This window comes from Oncorhynchus mykiss, chromosome 26 (genome assembly GCF_057628025.1).
Source record: "Oncorhynchus mykiss isolate SJ-2025 chromosome 26, ASM5762802v1, whole genome shotgun sequence".
NCBI classification, from domain to species: domain Eukaryota; kingdom Metazoa; phylum Chordata; class Actinopteri; order Salmoniformes; family Salmonidae; genus Oncorhynchus; species Oncorhynchus mykiss.
The window spans coordinates 15,566,557-15,593,675 of record NC_143047.1 but is presented as its reverse complement, the minus strand read 5'-3'; the positions used below and the strand labels follow the sequence as shown (position 1 = coordinate 15,593,675).

Genomic DNA, 27,119 nt, shown 5'->3' with positions numbered 1-27,119 from the left:
GACCAAAAGAATCTGGGTAGTGCAGGGAGAGAGGAAAAGGGGGATTTACCAGTCCTGGTGGAGAAGGTAGACAGGGGGAAGGGAAATAACATTGAGTAATTCAATACTCAAAAATGTTGAATGTTTCCTGCTGTCCTGTCTGTCCACAAGGGACACAGACAGCCTCGACAGACAGTGGCTTTCGCACTGCGTACCAGTCACACTCAATAATATCTGAGTTCAAATTGGCTGAGCTATGTCAAACTGAATTAAACAGGAACTTAACAATGTGTCAGGAAATCTGACTTGTGATTATGAAGAACTCTTAGGTATGTCATCTGTCTATGTTGTAATGGTTTCTATGCATGCCATGCGGGTATGTTATGACACATACAATGCATCAGCTTTGCCATGAATAACTTGAAGCCAGTGAGCAGGACAAATATTTCTAGATCGCAAGCTCCCTAGTCCCTAGTCCTGGCATGCTAAATTAATTATGGGCAAGCTGGCTGCTGCTGCCTGCTGGACAGCTGTCCAGACCAGAGGGAGACAGACAGATAGACTGACAGACAGCCAGGTTCCAGGGAACAGTCCTATTATGGAAGTAGCTTTGTGTGGAAGTTACCTTTCTTCCCACACCCTTTCTTTTTGCTGAGCTCATCTGGAAACTTCATGGAAAGTCTTTCATAATAGGTTTTCGTCTAAGCCAAGGAAGGAAGCTGATGACCATAGCTAGCCGTGTTGATGTGACTCAGAACATTTGGCAATGTACAAACCTGGATAGTTGGAAACTTAGTAAATTAATTTATTACAAACACATTTAGCTCTCTAACTGTAATAAGTAGGCTATGTTTACATTGGTTATGATTGAGTTTTTGGTGGGGATTTGTTTTGTTCTATCTCAGTAACGTTGTTAATAGCAGTACAAACCGAAGTGAGTGTCAGAGGCTTGTACTTTTCATTTCTGTGAACAGACCAATCTGGTCACCATAGCTGAAGACTGCGTTAACCATACCTCTTAGTGTACCACTCCCTTTTGTGCTATCTGCTTATGTTGTAGCCTGCCTAGCCTACCCACAAGCCACCTGATACCATGCCGTCATGTTGACCCCAGTTGGCATTACCCATTATAGTCCTTATCCTCCCCTCACAGCCTCTCTCTCTCTGGGGGTTGTCAGCAGGGTATGCTAGCTGTGTTAGGATTCAGGAAGGGAAGGAGAGAGAATAGTGGACTGGAGAGGACATGAGTGTTGAGGGAGAATACAGTACAGGATATACTGTATACCAAAGGGAAATGAGGAGTACAGTAACAGAGCGGAAACAGATCTGTTACATCCTGACCATAGAAAGACTTTATTTTCTATGATGGAGTAGGTCAAGGTGTGACTGGGGGGTGTTCTAGTTTATTATTTCTATGTGGGGTTTTAGGTTTAATTTTCTATGTTGGTGATTTGTATGATTCCCATTTAGAGGCAGCTGGTAATCGTTGTCTCTAATTGGGGATCATATTTAAGTAGTATTTGTTCCCACTTGTGTTTGTGGGATATTGAATTTGGTGTTTGGAGTTAGTGTCTGTACACCTCCTATGTTACAGTTCGTAATTTGTTTCCTTTTGTTTTTTGTAACTTTATAATAAATATATAGAACTCAACGTACGTTGCGCCATGGTCCATATCTACACACAACCGTGACAGGATCTCTGTTTTCCTGGCACAATATGCAATAGAATAACTGTACACATAATTCAATTGCAGACAGTATTCTTGTAGACAGTATTATTTGAATCATAATCAGTATCATCCAGTCTGTGAGGTCTGTGCTATTATAGTATCCTGGATAGTTTTAGTATTTTATTGTAATATTGCATGTACTTTCAGGGGTTATATAGGAGCATTTCACTAGTTGGTCAGTGTCTACCCCTCCCCTCTATGTACAGTATCCCCAAAATGTTTATATTCACATGATTGTTGTGCCCCTGCTGTCATTTTATAGTGTTTATTCTCATTTTACTTACCCATTTATGTGGGTCATGGGTAGTGTACAAACACACACAATCCAGGGTTTCCGTTATGAAAACGTGGCGCTGGACATTTGACCTGCAGCATTTGAATTTACCGGACATTTGAGACATTTACAGTGCCTTGCGAAAGTATTCGGCCCCCTTGAACTTTGCGACCTTTTGCCACATTTCAGGCTTAAAACATAAAGATATAAAACTGTATTTTTTTGTGAAGAATCAACAACAAGTGGGACACAATCATGAAGTGGAACGACATTTATTGGATATTTCAAACTTTTTTAACAAATCAAAAACTGAAAAATTGGGCGTGCAAAATTATTCAGCCCCCTTAAGTTAATACTTTGTAGTGCCACCTTTTGCTGCGATTACAGCTGTAAGTCGCTTGGGGTATGTCTCTATCAGTTTTGCACATCGAGAGACTGCATTTTTTTCCCATTCCTCCTTGCAAAACAGCTCGAGCTCAGTGAGGTTGGATGGAGAGCATTTGTGAACTGCAGTTTTCAGTTCTTTCCACAGATTCTCGATTGGATTCAGGTCTGGACTTTGACTTGGCCATTCTAACACCTGGATATGTTTATTTTTGAACCATTCCATTGTAGATTTTGCTTTATGTTTTGGATCATTGTCTTGTTGGAAGACAAATCTCCGTCCCAGTCTCAGGTCTTTTGCAGACTCCATCAGGTTTTCTTCCAGAATGGTCCTGTATTTGGCTCCATCCATCTTCCCAACAATTTTAACCATCTTCCCTGTCCCTGCTGAAGAAAAGCAGGCCCAAACCATGATGCTGCCACCACCATGTTTGACAGTGGGGATGGTGTGTTCAGCTGTGTTGCTTTTACGCCAAACATAACATTTTGCATTGTTGCCAAAAAGTTCCATTTTGGTTTCATCTGACCAGAGCACCTTCTTCCACATGTTTGGTGTGTCTCCCAGGTGGCTTGTGGCAAACTTTAAACAACACTTTTTACGGATATCTTTAAGAAATGGCTTTCTTCTTGCCACTCATCCATAAAGGCCAGATTTGTGCAATATACGACTGATTGTTGTCCTATGGACAGAGTCTCCCACCTCAGCTGTAGATCTCTGCAGTTCATCCAGAGTGATCATGGGCCTCTTGGCTGCATCTCTGATCAGTCTTCTCCTTGTATGAGCTGAAAGTTTAGAGGGACGGCCAGGTCTTGGTAGATTTGCAGTGGTCTGATACTCCTTCCATTTCAATATTATCGCTTGCACAGTGCTCCTTGGGATGTTTAAAGCTTGGGAAATCTTTTTGTATCCAAATCCGGCTTTAAACTTCTTCACAACAGTATCTCGGACCTGCCTGGTGTGTTCCTTGTTCTTCATGATGCTCTCTGCGCTTTTAACGGACCTCTGAGACTATCACAGTGCAGGTGCATTTATACGGAGACTTGATTACACACAGGTGGATTGTATTTATCATCATTAGTCATTTAGGTCAACATTGGATCATTCAGAGATCCTCACTGAACTTCTGGAGAGAGTTTGCTGCACTGAAAGTAAAGGGGCTGAATAATTTTGCACGCCCAATTTTTCAGTTTTTGATTTGTTAAAAAGGTTTGAAATATCCAATAAATGTCGTTCCACTTCATGATTGTGTCCCACTTGTTGTTGATTCTTCACAAAAAAATACAGTTTTATATCTTTATGTTTGAAGCCTGAAATGTGGCAAAAGGTCGCAAAGTTCAAGGGGGCCGAATACTTTCGCAAGGCACTGTACCTGACCCATATGCATTGGGTGCGTAACCTGATTAGGGCGTCCACCCACGGTGCTCAGACTGACAGAAATCACATTTACATTACGGAATTGAATCTTAACAGAACATGCAAGTCGAGGATGCAATGACGTGTGTCCTTCTTACCGCACACTTTGAAGATGTTAGAATAACTGTCCACGTGTACTTTTTCTCAGCCAACAACACGAGTAACGAACCGCCAAATCACAAGCCTATGCATAGACGGCGCATTAGTTTCAAGTTTGGTGAAAGCAATTTTCACTGTAAAAATGCACCTTTATAATAACGCATTCCATTCATTCCATGCAAACTTATGTTCGAAATGTGATGAGTAGATTGGATAGTCATAATTTAGGCTAATAATATTACTCAATCACTGTTTGCAAAAAAGGCCAGTCAATCATGGCTGAGCGCGTATAGGGTAGAGGCGTGGCCTATAGGCTATATCAGATACGTTTCTTCTTTCTTTGCAAACACACATTTTATGCATTTCTTCTACACTTTAAAGTATATGACTGGAGACATTAGCAGAATGTTCTTTAATAAGACAAATTACAGGGTAGCCTACTTTGCTGACAAACATCAATAAAAGCGACGTTGTCCATATAATGGGCCAATGAGAATGGGAGACACAAATAAAATGTGATGTCCATCTAAACTATAGGAGGAAATTCATGTCCAAAAACAAAATGTTAACTATGGGATCGGTGTCCCTATACAGGGACAGTTGAGCTAACATACGCTAATGTGATTAGCATGATGTTGTAAGTAACAAGAACATTTCCCAGGACATAGGCATGTCTTATATGGGCAGAGAGGTCAAATTCTTGTTAATGTAACTGCACTGTCCAATTTGCAGTAGCAATTACAGTGAAAAAACACCATGCTATTGTTTGAGGAGAGTGCACAACCACAAAAAAATGTTATCAAGGCAAATGGTTTGATACGTTCACCTCAAAGGGAAATAATGTACTTACATTCAGTAATCTTGCTCTGATTTGTCATCCTGAGGGTCCCAGAGATAAAATGTAGCATAGTTTTGTTTGATAAAATTTGATGTTTTATAAGTTTTGTTTTCAAATGTAGGAACTGGGTTCTGCAGTTTGAACCCCTGCTGTCTCTGGCTCCACACCCACCACGCCTGGCCATCTAGATGTGTGAAAGTTAGTGTATAAGCTAATGATCCATCATGTATGACATTTCTGGGAGTGTGTAAACTTACATTTTGTATTACCATATTGTATGTTCTCTATAGTTATGTACTTGAAAATGTATCAATTCGGCACATTTGGACAGACTATTGCAATGCTTCACTGGATCAATCTGAAACTTTGCACACACACTGCTGCAAACTAGTGGCCAAAATGTAAATTGCGCCTAAAACTGCAATATTGTATGATGGCCTTTCTCTTGCATTTCAAAGATGATACATGAAAAAAGATATCACATGTTTTGTGTTTGTATTATCTTTTACCAGATCTAATGTGTTATATTCTCCAACAATAATTTTACATTTCCACAAACTTCAAAGTGTTTCCTTTCAAATGGTATCAAGAATATGCATATCTTTGTTTCAGGTCCTGAGCTACAGGCAGTTCGATTTGGGTGTGTCACTTTAGGTGATATTTTTTTTAAATGGTCCGATCCTTAAGAGTTTATTAAGTAGTGAAAATACAAATTATGGAAAGAGAAATTAGAGTATTTTCATTGTGTTCTCTTTACAGCAATAGCCATTTGCATTCCAAACTGTGCTGCCTTTCCTTCTGACTGTAGGCAATGCGATTTAAAAGTAATCTACAACTTATTTACGGCTAGGGGAAGCTAGACAGGCTAATTGGCTAATTAGCCTATAACATTTTGGCAATTTACTTCAATTTACTTAGGGAAAGCTTCCCCCAGCCTTATGGATGCGCTTACCTATGAGCATATGTCAACCTACTATCCTCATAGTAGAAAAGTTGACCTATTCTATTGGTCAGTTGTTTGTCCAGAAAGAAATAGCCCAAACAGACTCTGGGACAGTTGTGGAACGATAGATCCAAAATTCATACAACCAGTAGGCTATACCTAGGCTACATAATACAACTTTAAAAAGCAATGAATCTGATGCAGCAGATGAGAATGCTTAGCTTAAAATGTTGATAAACTATTATTTCTTAGCATTATTAACTCTGCAATACGCACAAGGCAGTAGTCTACACGCAAATGTGTTCTTGGCTACCGGATGATGAAAGAAAGTTGAAAACCAATAGAACATGAGAGAAATAGGCTACTGTTTTCAATAGCATTATGTAAGTCCTTATATAATAATTGCCTAGGCTACTTTGAAGCAAGGTAAAACATGCCTCATAATAAGTAGTAAAACGTTAAAAGTTTCAAACAATTAAGTAACTATACGTTTTCAAAAGTGGTGTGTGACGCGCGGACGAAGCCTGCCTTCCGTATGCATTTGAATGGCGATTGGGAAGCGCACTTCAGTTACCAGTTGAGAAATAAAAATACTAGTCGTAATCAATCACTAGTAATCGTGGCCAATTATAATGTTTTTAACACAGGATTGCATTTAGAATTGTTGCCAATGATTGGGCTTATGAAAGCGCTGTCTGACTGGCTCTGTATATGTATGCTGTGTGCTTGTGATAAATAAGATACATAATGATTTAATTCCACAAAATTATGCAAATGAACCCATAGAAGCATGACCGGTCAAATGTATTTACATCAACTGGTATTTACATTAATGAATAGGCTAAAAAGCATTATTTCGCAGTGGGATTTTCTGTCTTCTGCAGGAGAGTTTTCAGGTGCCAATTAGTTTTTCGGCCCTTTCAAAAAAAAATAAAAAAAATAGGCCAAAAGCCGGATATTACCGGCTACCAGAAACCCTGACACACACACACACAGCGTCTCTGCAGTCTCCCACCGAGAGAGTGGTGGCAGACAGGAGACAGTTTTGTGAGGTAGGAGTCAAAAGAGTTCACTACATCTAATGTTTTCCCACGGGTGGGCATCCTGAGGCCACTAGGCGAATGACTGGGCTGTTTCCTGTCAGAATGGAAGTTCCCTTCACTCAGCTCTAATGGCCTGAAAGAAATGCCTTGTACTGTGTACAGCTCTCTAGCTCTCTTCCCCCTCCTGTCACCCCTCTCTCTTTCCCTCTCTCTCACTCTCTTCCCTCACTCTCTTCCCTCACTCTATCTCTCTGCCTATCACTCCTTCTCTAGCAATTCAATTTCAATTTAAGGGCTTTCTGGCATGGGAAACGTGTTAACATTGCCAAAGCAAGTGAAGTAGATAATAAACAAAAGTGAAATAAACAACACAAATTAACAGTAAACATTACATACACTCTCTCTCTCTCTCTCTCTCTCTCTCTCTCTCTCTCTCTCTCTCTCTCTCTCTATATATATATATATATCTCTCTCTCTCTCTCTCTCTCTTTCTCCCTCTCTTGCAGGATTTCCCACAGCAAACACACTGGTGTAATGTTGACATTAGATTTAGTTCACATGAGCAGTAGCTGTTTTCACTCCCCTGTCTTTCTTTGGATGATTTCTTGTCTGAAATGTTGTATTTAAATGAATTGGGCCAGAGCGAATCGGATGATGTCTCTGTGTTTGTTTCCACAGTGCTGTGTCTGACGAGGCTGACCCGTGCTGCCGAGACCCTCAGGAAGACCATGCTGTCCCTCCTGCTGCCCATGCTGCTTGCTGTGCAAGCTCTCGGTGGGTGGTGTCCACCTATCCCCTTCCACGGCCTGCAAACTTTACAGAATGGGAACATTGAGAACGTTATGACTGAGGAGAAAGTTAGATTTGGACAGGAAAATTGGTTGGGTTTGACCTTCTCTAGCCAGAGCTAAAATGGGGCCCTGGGGTAGTTAGTAGGGTGAGGTCCTGCCTGACAAGAGACTTGCAGAGAGTGTCGTTTTTCTCCAGTGAGTCAGATTGTGGTGGGCGAGTCAGCCTCTCATGTTCCAGTAAGAAGGGGGAGTTGTGGTTGGTGTAGCCTGGGCACTAGGCAGCAGGGTTGTTGTAGTGCTCAGGGCAGTGTGTTGGAGTCAGCAGTCAGACAGAGACTCTAAGAGTGAGAGAGCTAGGAGCAGGGCTTCATTAGGGCCTAGTACTGTTCCAGCCTTAATGGGTCTCTGGTCTGCTAATTACTGGTTTTGGCGGCTGCTGGGACGGAGGGAGGGAGGCATCTCGGACGGATTCTGTGTAGCTCTTTAAGTTGTACTTAATTATGTTTTTAGCTCACACAATATATGATTATCCTTTATTTACTTAGTGGAGTTTACTGTTGAATTAAGGATTTACAGTATTAGGTAACACTGTACAGAATGTTTTAATTCATACTCTAAATCATGTGCTTTGTAGTCTGTCGATAGAGACAAACTGTCATGTGGAAATAGTGAGTGGGTGTGCACATGTGTATGTGCTGGTGTGTGTGTGTGTGAGAGACCTGGGGTCCTCTGGGCCTGTTGTCTCCAGTAGGCCTCTGATTAGGATTATAGGCCCTTGCTAATCCCACTTGTCTTCTACAGTGTCTCTCCTCTACTCCGCCATTAAATAACCGTATCAGTGTCACTCCTGTGCTACACCATTAAATACCCCTATCTCCACACAGGATTACACTCTGAGGCTGCCACACTGCCACTGCACTCTCCCAAGACAACCTCTAGTAGAGTACAGAGGTAGAGTCCCCGTCTAGACTGTTGGTGTGTAACATTGTAAAATAAGAAAACGTTGCTCAGCACAGCTGTTGTCAGGTCTTCTGCAGACTCTGTGGTGGTGACACGTTTCTTTGTTTCAGTATCCATAGACACTGAGTGTACAGTTGAAGTCGGAAGTTTACATACACTTAGGTTGGAGTCATTAAAACTCGTTTTTCAACCACTTCACAAATTTCTTGTTAACAAACTATAGTTTTGGCAAGTCGGTTAGGACATCTACTTTGTGCATGACACAAGTCATTTTTCCAACAGATTATTTCACTTATAATTCACTGTATCACAATTCCAGTGGGTCAGAAGTTTACATACACTAAGTTGGCTGTGCCTTTAAACAGCTTGGAAAATTCCAGAAAATGATGTCATGGCTTCAGAAGCCTCTGATAGGCTAATTGACATAATTTGAGTAAATTGGAGGTGTATCTGTGGATGGATTTCAAGGCCTACCTTCAAACCCAGTGCCTCTGCTTGACATCTTGGGAAAATCAAAAGAAATCAGCCAACACCTCAGAAAAACAATTGTAGACCTCCACAAGCCTGGTTCATCTTTGAGAGCAACTTCCAAACACCTGAAGGTACCACATTCATTTGTACAAACAATAGTACGCAAGTATAAACACCATGGGACCACGAAGCCGTCATACCGGTCAGGAAGGAGACACGTTCTATCTCCTAGCGTACTTTGGTGCGAAAAGTGGGAATCAATCCCAGAACAACAGCAAAGGACCTTGTGAAGATGCTGGAGGAAACAGGTACAAAAGTATCTATATCCACAGCAAAACAAGTCCTATATCGACATAACCTGAACGGCCGCTCAGCAAGGAAGAAGCCACTGCTCCAAAACCCCCATAAAAAAGCCAGACTACGGTTTGCAACTGCACATGGGGACTAAGATCATACTTTTTGTAGAAATGTCCTCCGGTCTGATGAAACAATAATAGAACTGTTCGGCCATAGTGACCATCGTTATATTTGGAGGAGAAAGGGGAAGGCTTGCAAGCCGAAGAACACCATCCCAACCGTGAAGCACGGGGCTGGCAGCATCATGTTGTGGGGGTGCTTTGCTGCAGGAGGGACTGGTGCACTTCACAAAATAGGTGACATCATGAGGAAGGAACATTATGTGGATATATTAAAGCAACATCTCAAGACATTAGTCAAGAAGTTAAAGCTTGGTCGCAAATGAGTCTTCCAAATGGACAATGACCCCAAGCATACTTCCATAGTTGTGGCAAAATGGCTTAAGGACAACAAAGTCAAGGTATTGGAGTGGCCATCACAAAGCCCTGACCTCAATCCTATAGAAAATTTGTGGGCAGAACTGAAAAAGCTTGTGCGAGAAAGGAGGCCTACAAACCTGACTCAGTTACACCAGCTCTGTCAGGAGGGATGGGCCAAAATTCACCCAACTTATTGTGGGAAGCTTGTGGAAGGCTACTCGAATCGTTTGACCCAAATTAAACAATGTGAAGGCAATGCTACCAAATACTAATTGAGTGTATGTAAACTTCTGACCCACTGGGAATGTGATGAAAGAAATAAAAGCTGAAATAAATAATTCTTTCTACTATTATTCTGACATTTTCATTCCTAAAAAAAATTCCCTAAAACGTGGAATTTCTACTGGGATTAAATGTCAGGAATTGTGAAAACCTGAGTTTAAATGTATTTGGCTAAGGTGTATGTAAACTTCCAACTTCAACGGTACATGACATAAACTGACCAGGTGAAAGCTATGATCCCTTATTGATGTCACCTGTTTAATCCACTTCAATCAGTGTAGAGGAAGGGGAGGAGACAGGTTAAAGATGGATTTTTAAATCTTGAGACAATCGAGACATGGATTGTATATGTGTGTCATTCAGAGGGTGAATGGGCAAGACACAAAATTGAAGTGCATTTGTACGTGGTATGGTAGGAGGTACCAGGCACACCGGGTTGTAATCAAGAACTACGCTGCTGCTGGGTTTTTCACGCTCAACAGTTTCCCGTGTGTATCAATAATAGTCCACCACTCAAAGAACATCCAGACAACTTGATACAACTGTGGGAAGCATTGGTCAACATGGGCCAGCATCCCTGTGGAACACTTTCAACACCTTGAGTCCATGCCATGACGAATTGGGAAGCAAGGTGTCCCTAATGTTTGGTATACTCCATGTACTTTTAATGCACTAGACTAGTAGCAGTACTCTCAGTGGGGTTGCTCTAAGTTAACAGGCAAGCAACAGCAGCAGCACCAGCACAGTAAGTATGCCTAGCATCCAGGCTCCATAAGCAGCATTAGCAGCTGAGAGGCAGTAGAGCCAGTAGTGTAAAGCAGAAGCATTAACAGGATGCTGTCTGGCTAATTGCTTGTTGTCATGCTCTCTGTTCCGTCAGCAGTGCCACCAGCCTGCCAGGCCTCTGCCATTTGCTGCTGCTTGCGCCCACCTGCCCGCTCTTAGCATCTCCACATTAAAAGGGAAATTGTATTCATGCAAATGCTAAAATGGCAAGCTGACCTGGATTCAGTTTTAATGACGAGAGCTGGGAGGTAATTCTAATTAATTAGCATAATTGAATAGATCACATCTAGTGTGGCAGTCAGAGAGCGGCAGACATTATGGCAAGGCCCTGAAGCGTGTAAATAGCCTGCTCACGCCCGCATCTCTGGTGTACCCTTTGAGGTCTGCTAACTAGGAATGCCCCATCCCTGTCCTCCTTTTCTCTTCACAGCAATTGATTCTGTAGAGAGGGGACGTTTTTGCCCGCACAGAAATTCAATTTAGGGTTATTACCCCGTATCAGTGATGTTCTTACTAATTTGATTGTGGCCAGTGAAGTATCCTTTTAAAAACAATCGAGGACAGGCTCGACAAAGATTGCTTTCTCTGCGATGCATACATAATGTCCAGTCAGTCTACTAACAGGTTGGCTACTGCACTGAGCTGCTGGCCCCTCCCTCTCTCTCCCCGCTCACTCTGCACTGTAGCCTAGCCATTTAAACAGAGTGCATTACCCATCAAGCACCTCATGATTATTTGAACAAGCCCTAAAAAAGCTGTCTTGTGGGATCGCTTAAACATTGATGCGGGTAACGTGCAGAGATTGCAGTTCTGCGTAGGGAGTGCTGAGTGTGGCCTGCTGGGGCCTGGAGCCATATGCAGGTTATCTTTGTGTTTAGTGGGCTGTGATGAACAGGATGAATGACCCACCACTACCGCTCTGATCTGTGCCTGGAAAGCAGCATCATTGCTTGGTGCTGAGGAAGAAGCTTCCCTGCCTGACATACAGAGAGAGGAGACACTTACCTACAGGTTGTTTCCACGGTTACCGGGTGCTTCCACAGTTACAGGGCCCTGAGTGAGGTCACTGTGTCTCAGGAGAAGCAGGGTCCGGTGTTACCACGGTTACAGAGCCCTGACTGAGGTCACTGTGTCTCCGGAGAGGCGGGGCCAGATGTTGCCATGGTTACAGGGTCCTGAGTGAGGTCACTGTGTCTCAGGAGGAGACGGGCTCAAGGTACCATCTAGACACATAGCCCCTGGCCCTTTCACCCCTTAACCACCAGCATTAATGCTTACATCTACTGCTCCATGACCCCTTCATAAGGCAGAACAGAATTGCAGCCTGAAATTTGAGCAAGGGCTCTACCCTCCCAGACATGGCTTTGGTTATTACCAGGGCCAGCAGGTGTCAAACACTTGTCTATCTGAGGGATTAGAACCCAAACCTTTGCCACCTCTACAATAATACAGTTTGATCAACTTAGCTGGGCTCTTCTGTAATCGTATGCATAGCGTATAGGCTCACCTTAACCCCAGTCATTTGGATTAAGCTGCACAAACTCAAATCCACCCCACCCCCTCTCCTGCTGGGATGAATTGGCTCCTATGGCTCGCTCCTCATACTCATCCCAGGGTGTGTGCTCTCTCTTCTCTCTCAGGCAGGTGGTGGAGGAAGGTTAGGCTTGTCCTTATCTCCCAGGCAGCTCCACTGCAACTGGCCCCCCATTATCTGCCTGTCAGAGCCCATTAACAGCTTATTGACGGGATATGAGACCAGCTACCCCTGATAAAGCACCCGCCCGCCATGTCTGTGGAGAGAAGACGATGGAGAGAGCATAAACAACAAATGAGAGCGGGAGAGAGAGGGAGAAAGAGAGATAGACAGACAGAGTCAGGAGAAAGGAAGTGTGGTGCATCTTGATTTATTACGTTGCTGAAAATAAGCAACCTGAGCTCCTGTCTGCTCCACTAGCTATCTGCACCTCATATATCTCTCACAGACAGAGATGGCTTTCACTCTGTGATGACTGTAGCCCAGATATGGAGAGACAGTGTTAAATTGGTAAATGTCATGAGTGACCCCATTATTCAAGGCTCAGAGACCTACATAATCCCCTCCATTTTGTGTCTCTCTTTCAGGAGCAGGACGGGAGGAAAGGCTCAGCTTTAGAATAGATTCTCTATGTGTCGTGAGTGATAATTCCGAGCAGTGTTAATCTGACCGTGTCTAAACTACCACTACATCTCTCAATGTATTCCAGATGTTGCTTTTTTATGTGTGTTCCCTTGGACATATTCAAAAGGTTCTGGGCTTGGAAACGCTTTGAAGAAAGGCTTTAAGTTGGCGTGTTTGAACAACGACATTTACTGAAAGAAGAGCTGTTGTGATAGGGCACTAAGCATCTGTGAACTTCCTGTTCGTTAGCTATTCAGGTGGGTCATTCGTGCAAAGACCAACATGTCTGAAGCTGCAGTACTTTTGACCACCTGATGGGGGCACTATTGCCACAGCTTTTTAAGCAGCTCACTACTTAGCCAGAAAGAACACTAACTACACTGCCTGTGTGTGCTTACTCAGTTAAGTCAATATTACCGCCGCATTATGCCTTCCAGTGTATGTATGTCTGTGCACCCTTATCATGGCTGTTCCTTTATGCCGTGTTCGACGAAGGGGCTTTACCATATCTCTGAACATGTGTACCTAACGTCTTCTAATGAACAGTACTACTGGCAGCTCTGCCGTCTGTTATCGAGCAGGGGTCATTTAACCTGTGTGTAAGGTGCCTATTGGCCTAGTGGGTGATGTTCACTGTTATTAAGCACAGTTCATTTGAAGCCGAGTTCTATTCTGTGTTTGTTATTGGAGAAGCAGTTATGAACCAGGGTTATTGAACAGTGTGGGTTATTGTATCAGGAGCTGGAGGGAGATGGAAGCTGTGGTCTTATTGAAGCCCTTGTGTTTAACAGCCCAGGTTATTAAAAGGATCCGGTTATTACAGGTTTAGGTATTTCTGTTTAGGGTTGTGTTCCATTGACCAGGGTCAGCTGAACAGGAATGGAACATCAACACGGAATGTGTAGGCTATGTGTTGCATTCTACTAGATGTGGATACGGGGGTACATTCTATTGAACCGAGTGAATTCAACTTTAGTGATCGCAAGCAGAGTGAGATGGTAATGTGTTTGTGCGTGCCTGCGTGTAGGTGTTTGTGTGGGTGTGTGTGGGTGTCACTGAACACGGTGATTGGGACCTGTCTGTTGTGTAGCAGTACTATGACAGTGGATGTTGTAGTGTCAGAATGCCCTGTGTCTCAGACTGGCTCTCACAGTGCTGTGGAGCTGTCAGGAGCCAGGACTGAGCTGAATAACAATGCCCTCTGCCTGTGTGTGTGTGTGTGTGTGTGTGTGTGTGTGTGTGTGTGTGTGTGTGTGTGTGTGTGTGTGTGTGTGTATGTGTGTGTGCGTGCGTGCGTGCCTGCATTTGCCTGGTTGTGTGTGTGTGTGACTGTGTGTGTGTGCGTGTGTGTGTGCATGGGTGCGTCTGGAGGACTGAGGTGAGATGTCACTGCCGCTGTGGCTAAGGAATTTGTTTACCAAGAGCCATGTTGTGTCACCTTGTCAGCTGCCTATGTATGAAGCCTGTGGTTCTCCTCCCAGCCCCTGTCAGCCTGCTGCCTGCCATGCCTGCCATGCTGCTTCACACTCAGCAGGCCCCTCAGCCCCTCTGCCCCACTCATCTGTATATATTAGCTTAGCACTAGCCGGGGCTAATCTGTACTAGCAGGGATATCCGTGCAGCGAACCATTCATCTAAGCTCACAAGTTCAGGGTGGCTCTCGAGTAGGGCTGGGAATTGCCGGGGACGTCACGATACGACATTATCTCGATACTTAGCTGCCGATACAATATGTATTGCTATTCTCACAATTCTATATGTATTGCGATTCAATACGGTGATTTTATTATAATTCCATGTTCCAAACATATTGCTCACCATATGTCTGCTGCAGAGGAATGAGAGAGAGCCATGTGAAAAATAGGTTTGAAATAAAAATGCTGAAAACACTACTATCCTGATATGAATCTATATCGATTCCTCCCACCCCCATCACTACTCTTGAGGCTGCATCTGTACTGGTGAGTTTAGCACTAGGCTAGCCAGGGTCCAGTGACAGCATCACTGTTATGTTGAGTTGAGGTAGGGGTTGAAGAGACAGCCCAGGGATGAGGGGAGCGGAGGGGTTGAAGAGACAGCCCAGGGATTAGGGGAGCGGAGGGGTTGAGGGGAGTGGAGGGGTTGAAGAGACAGCCCAGGGATTAGGGGAGCGGAGGGGTTGAAGAGACAGCCCAGGGATTAGGGGAGCGGAGGGGTTGAAGAGACAGCCCAGGGATTAGGGGAGCGGAGGGGTTGAAGAGACAGCCCAGGGATTAGGAGAGCGGAGGGGTTGAAGAGACAGCCCAGGGATTAGGGGAGTGGAGGGGTTGAAGAGACAGCCCAGGGATTAGGGGAGCGGAGGGGTTGAAGAGACAGCCCAGGGATTAGGGGAGCGGAGGGGTTGAAGAGACAGCCCAGGGATTAGGAGAGCGGAGGGGTTGAAGAGACAGCCCAGGGATTAGGGGAGTGGAGGGGTTGAAGAGACAGCCCAGGGATTAGGGGAGCGGAGGGGTTGAAGAGACAGCCCAGGGATTAGGGAGCGGAGGGGTTGAAGAGACAGCCCAGGGATTAGGAGAGCGGAGGGGTTGAAGAGACAGCCCAGGGATTAGGGGAGCGGAGGGGTTGAAGAGACAGCTCAGGGATTAGGGGAGCGGAGGGGTTGAAGAGACAGCCCAGGGATTAGGGGAGCGGAGGGGTTGAAGAGACAGCCCAGGGATTAGGGGAGTGGAGGGGTTGAGGGGAGTGAGTGATGTAAATATTCCACAGGGCCATTGCTAGCTTGCCCTGCCTTCCTGACTGTCCCTCCCTCCCTCCTTCCCTGCAGCCTGCCTCTCCCTCCCTGCTGCCTGCCTCCCTCCCTTCCCCCCTGCCTCCCTCCCTGCCTCTTTCTGCCTGCCTGCCTGTCTGTCTGTCTGTCTGTCTGTCTCTCTGCGTGTCTTTCTGCCTCCCTGCCTGCGTGTCAGCCTGCGTGGCGCTCCGCTCTGAGGGACGAGTGCCAGCCAGCGCTCACGGGGCTTTAATGAGTTTATTTCATGTCGGCTGTGAAAGTGCACGGCTCTGTCTCTCTCACAGGCACTCAAACAGAGCCGGGCCCATAAACACAAAGTGCAGGGTGTAAATCTGCCCTGCCGTCCCCTCCCTCCACCACTCTCTGCTCTGAGCATCTCTTTATCGCCTCTCAGGGGGCCGGGGAGAGCCCTTAGCCCTCCTCCCTCAAACAGGGAGACACCACCTCTCACAATACACTTTTTCAACCACAACCCCCTAGACCAAAGGAGTTATCACAAATACTACAGTATGTTGTTGTGTTTGTTGGAGATATCTAGAGGTTAAAAGCAGAAACAATACCAGTTTTCCCCCTCTGTGTTTCACCTCTGAAGGAATAGGACATCAGATGCTTACTCACAGTTTCCATGACGTCAGAGCTAACAGCCTCTCCCCTCTGGGTGCAGTGAAGTGGATGTGAAACGCTGTGCTCTCCTGCTGCTCTCGGTCTGTCAGTGTGTTAACATGCTGCCCCAATGTCCTGCTGCACCCTCACCAGACTGGCACCAAGAAGAGGGTCACTGGTTAGAGAAGGTGGGAGAAAGAGATCGAAGGAGAGAGGGATGAGTACTTATCTCTTGCCTGACTTGGGCCCTGTCCTGAGTTAGGGGATTAGCGATGGGCTGCAGTGCTCTCCCCTCCTGGCTTGTTTCCTGATATTATCTTTAAGTGCACGCTCAAAGCTGCCCTCTCACTCTCCTTCCTCTCTCCTCTTGTCCATAATTTTTCCCCTCTCTGCCCTCTCTCCCCGTCTCTCCCCTCTCCCATTCTCTTCCCCTACCTCCCTCTTACCTCTCCCTCCCTCCTCTCTCTCCTCCTCTGTGAACCCAATGGAGTGAGCCATTCCGGTCTGCTCTGGGAGTGATCTAATTGCTGTGTCTCCTCCCTCCTCTGTGTGCATGCCTCTGTGGGGGCTGTCACTTCCGCTGCAGTCCTGCCTGTTGCCTATTCATTACCCAGAAAGCACTACAAAAACACACATGCACAAACTACTAGAACGTTAGTCTGGTAGACAGACATACCGCCCTACAATAAACCCTGCTACTGTAATGGTATGCCATGATTACTGGATTGGATTGTCGACTGTGCTGTGGCACAGCAGAGGAAGTGTAGTCACATTATAGGGCTATAGAAAAACATCCCACAACTGTGTTGTCAGTAATGTGATTTTCACAGGGGTTGGGAGGAACTGTAGTGCATCACCTAGAATTACATTCTTGTGTTTGTTAGTTACTGGGGCTTGTTGTTCTTCTGTTTCCATGGTTTTATGGATGGGGTGGATGGTATATTTTTGGATGTTAAAGGTGTTGGCAAATTGTCTATTTTGCCCTGTTTTCCTCTGGCCTGTAGTTACATGAAGATCCAGCAGGTGGCAGTGTGCCTATAGATGAGCAGGGGCATATTGGTGAATGTGGGGTCTCTCCTGTGAGGTTTGGCTATGTGTCTACCAAAATATCTTTGCCTTGACTGAGCGTCCTCATCCACGGATTGCACTTGGATGAAAGTGTTGTTTGTTGATAATTGGGAAATCAATTGTTACACCTCAATCACAATTATTTCATGCAGAAGTGTGTGATTGTTATTAAATCTGAAAGACACGAATACAGAAGAGGTTCTCATAAAGAATAGCAGCAGTCTAGTATAGGATGCATCACACTAGATTCAGGGGGATTCCAGGTGTTGGAATGGCTTTTTCTGTCCTGATGTTCATCACACAACCAGACCTGTAGAAGTGGAGACAGGAATACATTGTGAATGGTTTAGCTGTAGCCTCCTCTCTCTGTGGTGTCTGAGATGGCTACTAAGCCAGAATGATTATGCAAAGCCTGCTTTTGGCTGCAGAGAGGACAGGAGAGGAGAGGAGAGGAGAGGAGAGGAGAGGAGAGGAGAGGAGAGGAGAGGAGAGGAGAGGAGAGGAGAGGAGAGAAGCATCCAGTCTAGACAAGCAATGTGGAGATCAGATGCCTTAAGGAGGGTTTCCGCATTAAAACAAAACAAATCACACTCACCATTGAGCAGCTTAGCCCCGTGTTGTGTTGAGGGAGACAGTACACTCTGGAGAGAGATGGAGAGTGTTCTTTCTCACCAGACAGACCACTGTCTAGATTATTAACTCACCACTGGCTCCAAGTGGATATTTAGGAGCTACCTTTTTATTGCAGTTCATTCATCTCCCTAAAGCTTATTTAGACATCTCTCTCCACTACATGGCTAAACACACAGGTCAATGTTTGCTGTTATTGACATACTCACTCTCTCTCCTCTCTCTCCTATCTAGCTGTCCTAGAAGTGCAAGTCCCAGAGCTGCCAGTGGTTGCGCTGTACGGCATGGACACCACCCTCAACTGTTCCTTCAGCCACGCCTCTCCCTTCAACCTGTCTGACCTCAGTGTCTTCTGGCAGCTGACGGACACCAAGCGCAGTGTGCACAGCTACTGGGCTAGCCAGGACCAGCTGGCAGACCAGGGAGAGCGCTATGCCAACCGCACCAGCCTGTACCCCTCCCAGCTGGGCACGGGCAACACCTCGCTCCTCTTGAGGGGGGTCCGGGTGGCTGACGAGGGTAGCTACACCTGCTTCGTCAGGGTGGAGGCCCACGGTAGTGCAGCCCTACTGCTCCAGGTAGCAGGTGAGTCTGTTCATTTTTTACCTTTATTTAACCTGGTAAGTCGTTGAGAACACATCCTCTTTTAAGTTTTACAATAACGACTTCAGACTGGGAAAGCTGAAACATTTTAAAAATTAGTTTCACCTTTATTTAACCAGGTTGGCCAGTTGAGAACAAGTTCTCATTTACAACTGCGACCTGGCCAAGATAAAGCAAAGCAGTGCAACACAAACAACAACACAGAGTTACACATGGAATAAACAAACATACAGTCAATAACACAATATAAAAGTATATATACAGTGTGTGCAAATGAGGTAAGATGAGGGAGGTAAGGCAATAAATAGGCTATAGTGGTGAAATAATTACAATTTAGCAATTAAACACTGGAGTGATAGATGTTCAGAAGATGAATATACAAGTCAGAGATATTGGGGTGCAAAGGAGCAACAAAAAATAAAAACAGTATGGGGATAAGGTAGTTGGATGGGCTATTTACAGATGGGCTATGTACAGCTGCAGTGATCTGTGACCTGCTCTGACAACTGGTGCTCAAAGTTAGATAGGGAGATATGAGTCTATGCTTGGCCTGCAGCTACCACATCTTTCTTGATACATCTTTCCTCGAATCCTGTCTTAAAACACATTGGAGAAGAGGGTCGGAGGATGAGGATCTTGGTTTGTTTTCTCCAATACGGTTGAAAAGGAGGTGAGGAGAAGGAGACACCTGAAGGGCTTCACATGCAGGAAGTAGAGTCCCCTCTTTAACCTTTTACTGCAGTGGGCTAAATGAGGGTCACACAGAGTGTTTCTTGGGAGTCTTAAGCAAATCTATTTTGAAACAAAAGTATATACCTCTCACTCATGGTTATGGGCTTTAAAAAAGAAGACACCTGTACCATGTCAGATATAGAGTTTAAATGTATTACATTTTGAGTTTGCATCCCAATATTACACTTTATATACAGTCGTGGCCAAATGTTTTGAGAATGACTCAAATATGAATTTTCACAAAGTCTGCTGCCTCAGTTTGTATGATGGCAATTTGCACATACTCCAGAATGTTATGAAGAGTGATCAGATGAATTGCAATTAATTGCATAGTCCCTCTTTGCCATGCAAATGAACTGAATCCCCCCAAAAAATGTCCACTGCATTTCAGCCCTGCCATAAAAGGACCATCTGACACCATGTCAGTGATTCTCTTGTTAACACAGGTGTGAGTGTTGTCGAGGACAAGGCTGGAGATCACTCTGTCATGCTGATTGAGTTCGAATAACAGACTGGAAGCTTCAAAAGGAGGGTGATGCTTGGAATCATTGTTCTTCCACTGCAACCATGGTTACCTGCAAAGAAACACGTGCCGTCATCATTGCTTTGCACAAAAAGGGCTTCACAGGCAAGGATATTGGGCCAGTAAGATTGCACCTAAATCAACCATTTATCGGATCATCAAGAACTTCAAGGAGAGCAGTTCAATTGTTGTGAAAAAGGCTTCAGGGCGCCCAAGAAAGTCCAGCAAGCGCCAGGACCGTCTCCTAAAGTTGATTCAGCTGCGGGATCGGGGCACCACCAGTACAGAGACTGCTCAGGAATGGCAGCAGGCAGGTGTGAGTGCATCTGCACGCACAGTGAGGCGAAGACTTTTGGTGGATGGCCTGATGTCAAGAAGGGCAGCAAAGAAGCCACTTCTCTCCAGGAAAAACATCAGGGACAGACTGATATTCTGCAAAAGGTACAGGGATTGGACTGCTGAGAACTGGGGTAAAGTCATTTTCTCTGATGAATCCCCTTTCCGATTGTTTGGGGCATCCGGAAAAAAGCTTGTCCGGAGAAGACAAGGTGAGCGCTACCATCAGTCCTGTGTCATGCCAACAGTAAAGCATCCTGAGACCATTCATGTGTGGGGTTGCTTCTCAGCCAAGGGAGTGGGCTCACTCACAATTTTACATAAGAACACAGCCATGAATAAAGAATGGTACCAACACATCCTCCGAGAGCAACTTCTCCCAACCATCCAGAAACAGTTTGGTGATGAACAATGTCTTTTCCAGCATGATGGATCACCTTGCCATAAGGCAAAAGTGATAACTAAGTGGCTCGGGGAACAAAACATCGATATTTTGGGTCCATGGCCAGGAAACCCCCAGACCTTAATCCCATTGAGAATTTGTGGTCAATCCTCAAGAGGCGGGTGGACAAACAAAACCCCACAGCATTGATTATGCAAGAATGGGCTGCCATCAGTGGCCCAGAAGTTAATTGACAGCATGCCAGGGTGGTTTGCAGAGGTCTTGAAAAAGAAGGGTCAACACTGCAAATATTGACTCTCTGCATCAACTTCATGTAATTGTCAATAAAAGCCTTTGACACTTATGAAATGCTTGTAATTATACTTCAGTATCCCATAGTAACATCTGACAAAAATATCTAAAGACACTGAGGCAGCAGACTTTGTGGAAATTAATATTTGTGTCATTCTCAAAACTTTTCGCCACGACTGTCCATCACAGAAGACTGAATTATAACAAAACCGTTTAACATAGAAACACCGGATTTTCCTTTTGAATTTTTTTAAATTCAATGTTTATCAATTATGAAATAATTCCACCCATGAGGCCACTAGAGGGCAATTTGGTCACACATCACAGGCCTTTCTTTGATAATCATGCGAGACCTTTAGGATCGATGCCTAACACAACACAGAAATTGGTCATGAAACACTTAGTTCCGTCAGGGATGCACGATAACATGATTGGTCGATACTTCCTGATTGTGGTCCTCTGGTTGTGGTTAATCACTGGCTTTGATTATTAGTTCCTGACAAGATTGATTGTTACTAGCAGCTCGGTGATGAAGGTGGTTGTTCCATCACAGGACCATCATCACAACTGAGTGCACTTTTATTTATAATTATTCTTTATGACTTCACACACAGTGTTGGTGAACTCCTCCCTCCCTCCCTCACCACTAATTCCCATGTTTTGTTGTTAAATTGGGCCTTTCCTGTCTAAGGATGTATGTGCATTAAGCAGTGTTAACGTTCAACAGTTTTCCTCTTGGCTGGCTAGTCTGGGTAGAGAAAGGGGGAAAAATGACACAGTCGCTCAAACAGTGACAAATTGGCCCCTTTTCATGCATTCGATTCATAGATGTATTATTTTTAGCTGGCATTTACAGTTAACATCATAGAGCTCCCTTCCCACAGTGCTCTGAGAAAATGACGGGTCTCTGTGGAAATCTGCCTGTCAGTCAAATGGATAGCCAGGGAGGTTAGTGGCAGGCTGACATTCCGTCTTAGTGCTGAGAGAGAGAGCGAGAGCCCACTTTTCAAAAGGCAACTCGCATGAAGTTATTTAATCTCCTTCTTCTCCCTCCCTGTCCTCCCCATTGTTTGCTGTGTTATGATTGGCTCAGGGAATACAGCCTCCTCTCTCTGCCCGCCGCCTCTCTGGTTGTGTTTTAGCTCAGGGGATTGGAGAGCAGTGAATTCATTCCAGGCTGAGGATTCACCCCCCTCACCTCCTCACCGCCCGCCCGCCCCTCCTGCCAAACCCCTGAACAGAGCACAGCAGTCCCAAATTCTCGGAGCCGTGCCTATTTCCCCCAGGCCCGCCATCCGGGCCGGGCCAGGCTGTGGTTGTTGCGTTGTATTGTGAGGCGGCTTGGCTCGGAGCCGTGGCTCTCTCCAGGGTGGAGATGGAGGAGGACAGAAGGGAGTACCAGGATATGCTGCAGATGATGTCTCTGGGATCTTAAGCTCGATGTTATGCTAAGCTCCCTAAATGTAATTAACAATTTAATGGGAATCATGTCAAACAGTTCCCTAGGTGTCCCTCACTGCTGATAATCTGACTTAAACTCTGTATATTTCTGCTCCCCCCTACCCCTTCAGCCCCCTACTCCAAGTTTCTGGTGACTTGGCAAAAATTCTGTGTGTGTCTGTTCTTCTCCCCTCCTCTCTCCCCCCCTCTCCCCCCTCTCCCCCCTCAGCCCCCTATTCCAAGCCTCTGGTGACCCTGGAGCCAGACTCTAACCTGCGGCCGGGTGACAAGGTGGCGCTGACTTGCGTGGCGTACGGTGGCTACCCTGAGGCTGACGTACTGTGGCAGGATGGGGGCGGGCACAACCTGACGGACAACGTCACCACCTCCCTGGTGGCCAATGAGGAGGGGCTGTTCAGCATGCGCAGTGTCCTGACTGTCACCCTGGAGCCCAATAGCACTTACAGCTGCAGACTGACCAACCCATTATTGGGTGAGGACGGCCACGCCTCCGTCACCATCACAGGTGTGTGTGTCTATGTGTGTGTCTATGTGAATCTGTGTGTCTGTGTTCCCCATTGCTGTCTGTCTTCCCTGACAAAGGCCCTAGCCTCTGGAAAGTAAACCAGCTAACATTCAGAGACTTCCCACGGTGTTTTAATGTTGCCAGTTCAGGATAATCTTGTTTTCAGTCACACAGGAGCACGGCTGCCTATTAAAGTCTTGTATGCATTTGTAAATCAATCCGCTAGTCAAATGTTATGCCTTGAATATTCAGCTAGCTGTTCAGAGCTCCACAGAACTGTAGGGAAAATAATGAAATGTTCAATTATGCTCCAATAAGCCTAACCATCAGTTTCTGCACATCTTTAAATCACATCAGTGGGTAATTATTTCCCAGATGATTCCTATGAAACTAAAATAACTACTCATCTGACATTTGGTGATGCTAGAAGGTGATAAAGGATATACAATAATATTAGAGCTAAATGGAAGTAATGGTGGTGCAGCAGCTGTACAGCCTACAGAGCAGACTCCCAGCTCTAGCCTGTCTCTCAGCTGAAGCTACAGCCAATGTCTGCCAACCAGGAAGTGGGTCAATATGTTTACATTGCTCTTTTCGGGTGAGTGGTGTAATCTCTTCCTGGGCTGTGTGGGTGGTGGCCTTGTGTGGTGGCCCTGGGGTCTTCTCTGTCCCGTCCCCAGCCCCCGACCCCCTGTCCCCTGGCTGCCTTACTGGTGTACGTGATGTTAAGCGTGTGGAGTGTTTAGTGTGTCTGACGGGCCAAGACTGGCCAAGGCTGGCTCTCTAATGGGAGCAGGGCTGTGTGAAATGGCTCATAAATAAGAAGAGGTGGCCGGGACCTGCTGGATCAGAGCTAGGGAGGGGGAGGTCACCCTACGCCCGGGTCAGGGAGTGTGTGTGTGTGTGTGTGTGTGTGTGTGTGTGTGTGTGTGTGTGTGTGTGTGTTTGTGTGTGTGTGTGTGTGTGTGTGTGTGTTTGTGTGTGTGTGTGTGTGTGTGTGTGTGTGTGTGTGTGTGTGTGTGTGTGTGTGTGTGTGTGTGTGTGTGTGTGTGTGTGTGTGTGTGTGTGTTAGGTCAGGTCAGTGAGTGCTGCTCCGCTGGGCTGGGAAATGACTGCTGTTTCCGTGCTGCTGGGGCCGGGAGGGCCCTGAGCCCGATGGCCTATTCCACAGCTCCACACTCTACAGTCATGACAAGGCCTCCGGTGTATTACAATGTTGCTAAATCCACAGTAGGAAGAGACATGACATGAAGGAATGAACAAGTGTTGCTGTTAAGCCCACAGTACGATTACTGTTCACATGTTGCAGTAGACTTTAGAAAAGTGGAACTACTAGAGACTATTGCATCTTGTGGTTTTAGTAAAGGACATAGATACGCTTATATGCATAGATATGCTCTCTCTGTTTTATAGAGAACGTAAGGCTGATTAGGTGCCTGTCTAAGGCATTCTAGACGTTGCCTCAGGCGGTGAACTGTTTCAGATCATAGAGTTATTTCAGTGGTCCAGATCTGTAGAGGTGATGGGGAAGATAGAGGTGAATCCTGACAGAGGAGAGGAGGAAATGGACATAGGACCGATGATCTGAAGCAGTATGAAAGGATCGAGAACTAGGTATGGTTGTGATCTTCGTCAGTCTGTGTGTCAAGGAAGAGTTCCTCTCAGACTGAGCAGTTGTTCCTCATCCAACCCGAAACCCAGCAGAACACCTGTTCTGTTAGACTAGTGGAAAGCCTTTGTTCTCCACAGAGAGACAGTTTGTGCCGAGCGCAGAAAACCGCTGATAACGAAAAGTGATCTGTTCAGCTCGGTGGAAATAAAGGAATTACCCACGCTCTGAAGCTGTCCTAGAGAAAAACCCGGCTAGGCTACGGAGAATAACGGAGGCAACCTATGAAAGAGAATAGACCGGCCAAGAAGAAAGAGAGGCTGAGGGATGAGAGAGAGATTGAGAGATTGAGAGATGGAGAGAGAGAGAGAGAGAGAGAAAGAGAGAGAGAGAGAGAGAAAGGATGGAACAAACCAAGAGACAAAGCTGCAAAGCTGTTGATTAAAGCCATGGAGTGGCCAGGATCTGAGCGCTCTGGGGCTAGTTGGAGAATATTAATTTATCCTACTCTAACCAGCACAGCTTGATGATAGCCTAACTTGTTAGTAAACAAGTGGCAGATTTATTTTTGTGTGCCGAGATACAAGGGGCTTGTTTGATATGAAAATTTATTTGCATTTGTTTACAACAGCTGCTGTATGCTTAACAACTTCTGTAATTAATTTTGACCTAGCAGAACTGTTCTGAGTGTGTGCCCAGCAGAGTTTATATAGTAAATATACTGGATAATCACAGCACTGCACCCACCACACACCAGACTGAGAATCCTATTATAGGGAGGGGTGAAATCTGCTTAAGATTCCAAATGGACTATTCCCCACCCAATAGGGGAGAGAGAGAGAGAGGAAGGGAGGGAGAGAAGGAGAGAGGGAGAGAGAGTGGGGAGAGAGAATAAGCACATAAAAATGTCACACTTTCCTCAATCTCTGATTGAAAATTACAATAGTAATACAACTCTCCCCTGGGAAAATAAATAGTTTGACAAGGTTAATTTGGAGAAAATGAACCCCTAACTGCACCGAACAGTGTGTGGGGCGCGTGTGAAGCCATGTGTTGAGATGGTAAGGGTTAAGAAGTTATGCTTGTGAACCACGCCATCATCATTAGCACCACTGTTAATAGTAGTACCTCCCCCATGACATCATCATTAGCACCACTGTTAATAGTAGTACCTCCCCCATGACATCATCATTAGCACCACTGTTAATAGTAGTACCTCCCCCATGACACAACACCTGCCTGGAGAAATACTACATACACAATACTGCCATTTACAACTGAAATATCTCAGTGCAGGTTAGAAGAGGTCATGTCAGGCTTGAGCCCTAAATGACCGTATCATGTGTTGGTTCAACAGCTGTTGGGAGAGAGACAACAATGTGTGTTGGTAGTAGGATATTGATGGCTGTAGCAACAGGATACAGTAGGATCCAACTTGGAACAGACACAAAGAGATGCCTGGCATCCAGCGTCCAAGGACGATGACAAGAGGCAGCAGCTGCACCAGCCCTTGTATGAACCCAGGCAGGTTGCCTCCCTCCTCAGCCTCCTCTCTGCCTCCTCAGCCCCCTCCGCCTCATCTCCTTCCTCAGTCTCCTCTCTGCCTCCTCAGCCTCCTCTCTGCCTCCTCAGCCTCATCTCCCTCCTCAGCCTCCTCTCCCTCCTCTCTACCTCCTCTCTCCCTCCTCAGCCTCCTCTCCCTCCTCAGCATCCTCTCCCTCCTCCTCAGCCCCATCTCCCTCCTCAGCCTCCTCTCTCCCTCCTCAGCCTCCTCTCCCTCCTCAACCTCCTCAACCTCCTCTCTCCCTCCTCAGCCTCCTGTCCCTCCTCTCTCCCTCCTCAGCCTCCTCTCCCTCCTCAACATCCTCTCTCCCTCCTCAACCTCCTCTCTCCCTCCTCAGCCTCCTGTCCCTCCTAAGCCTCCTCTCCCTCCTCAGCCTTCTCTCCCTCCTTTGCCTTCTCTGCCTCCCCAGCCTGCTTGGCTATACTACCATCCTCCTGGCTGAAAGCAGCAGAGGCAGTTTGAGCAGCTCAGTCCCAGACTAAATACCACCTCTGCCCCCCCCCCCCCCCCTGCCCAACCTCTCGGTCACTTTGCTATCCTCAAAATATATATAATAATGCCCTTTGAGCTTTATGGACATGCTGTCTGTCTAATATCATTTTTACAGCTGCTGGCAGAATGCAGAGCTTTAGATCTCTACTGTGGGAGATGAGAGATGGCTGTGGTGGTGGTGGGGGCTTTAGGCCTGTCACTGCCCAGGCCCTCTGTCTCTCCGCCCGACTCCACTGCTGGCACAGCACTCGCAGCTCCCAGCAGCAGGATAAGATCGAGATAGAGAGGACAGAGGGAGAGGGGGAGTGAGGGTTGGGCTGATGACAGAGAGTGAGATGGAGATGAGAGCAGAGAGTGTTTGCTAATCTCTGAGCTGTGGCACCAGGGCCTGACAGGCAGGCAGGGAGATGGAGGCACTGACAGGGAGGGAGGGACTAACAATCTCAACTTGACCTTTCCCCCCTACTAGCTGATAGCTACTTTATTGAGATTTTTTTAAACTTACTATGACTGAGATATGTGGCTGTCCCACCTAGTTATCTTAAGATGAATGCACTTACTCTAAGTTGCTCTGCATAAGAAAGTCTGCTAAATGACTCAAATG

At 45.8% G+C, this 27,119-nt stretch overlaps 1 protein-coding gene across 1 annotated transcript in view; it reads left to right on the top strand.

Annotated features, from left to right (window-relative positions):
* LOC110506452 (CD276 antigen) overlaps positions 1-27,119 on the top strand; it is a 77,373-nt gene that overhangs the window by 3,690 nt on the left and 46,564 nt on the right. Inside the window, exons 2-4 of the mRNA XM_021586062.3 lie at positions 7,383-7,478; positions 18,231-18,581; positions 22,554-22,850. Of these exons, the coding sequence (XP_021441737.2) occupies positions 7,433-7,478; positions 18,231-18,581; positions 22,554-22,850 (694 nt within the window). The 5' untranslated portion in view covers positions 7,383-7,432. The remainder of the gene's footprint in view (positions 1-7,382; positions 7,479-18,230; positions 18,582-22,553; positions 22,851-27,119) is intronic.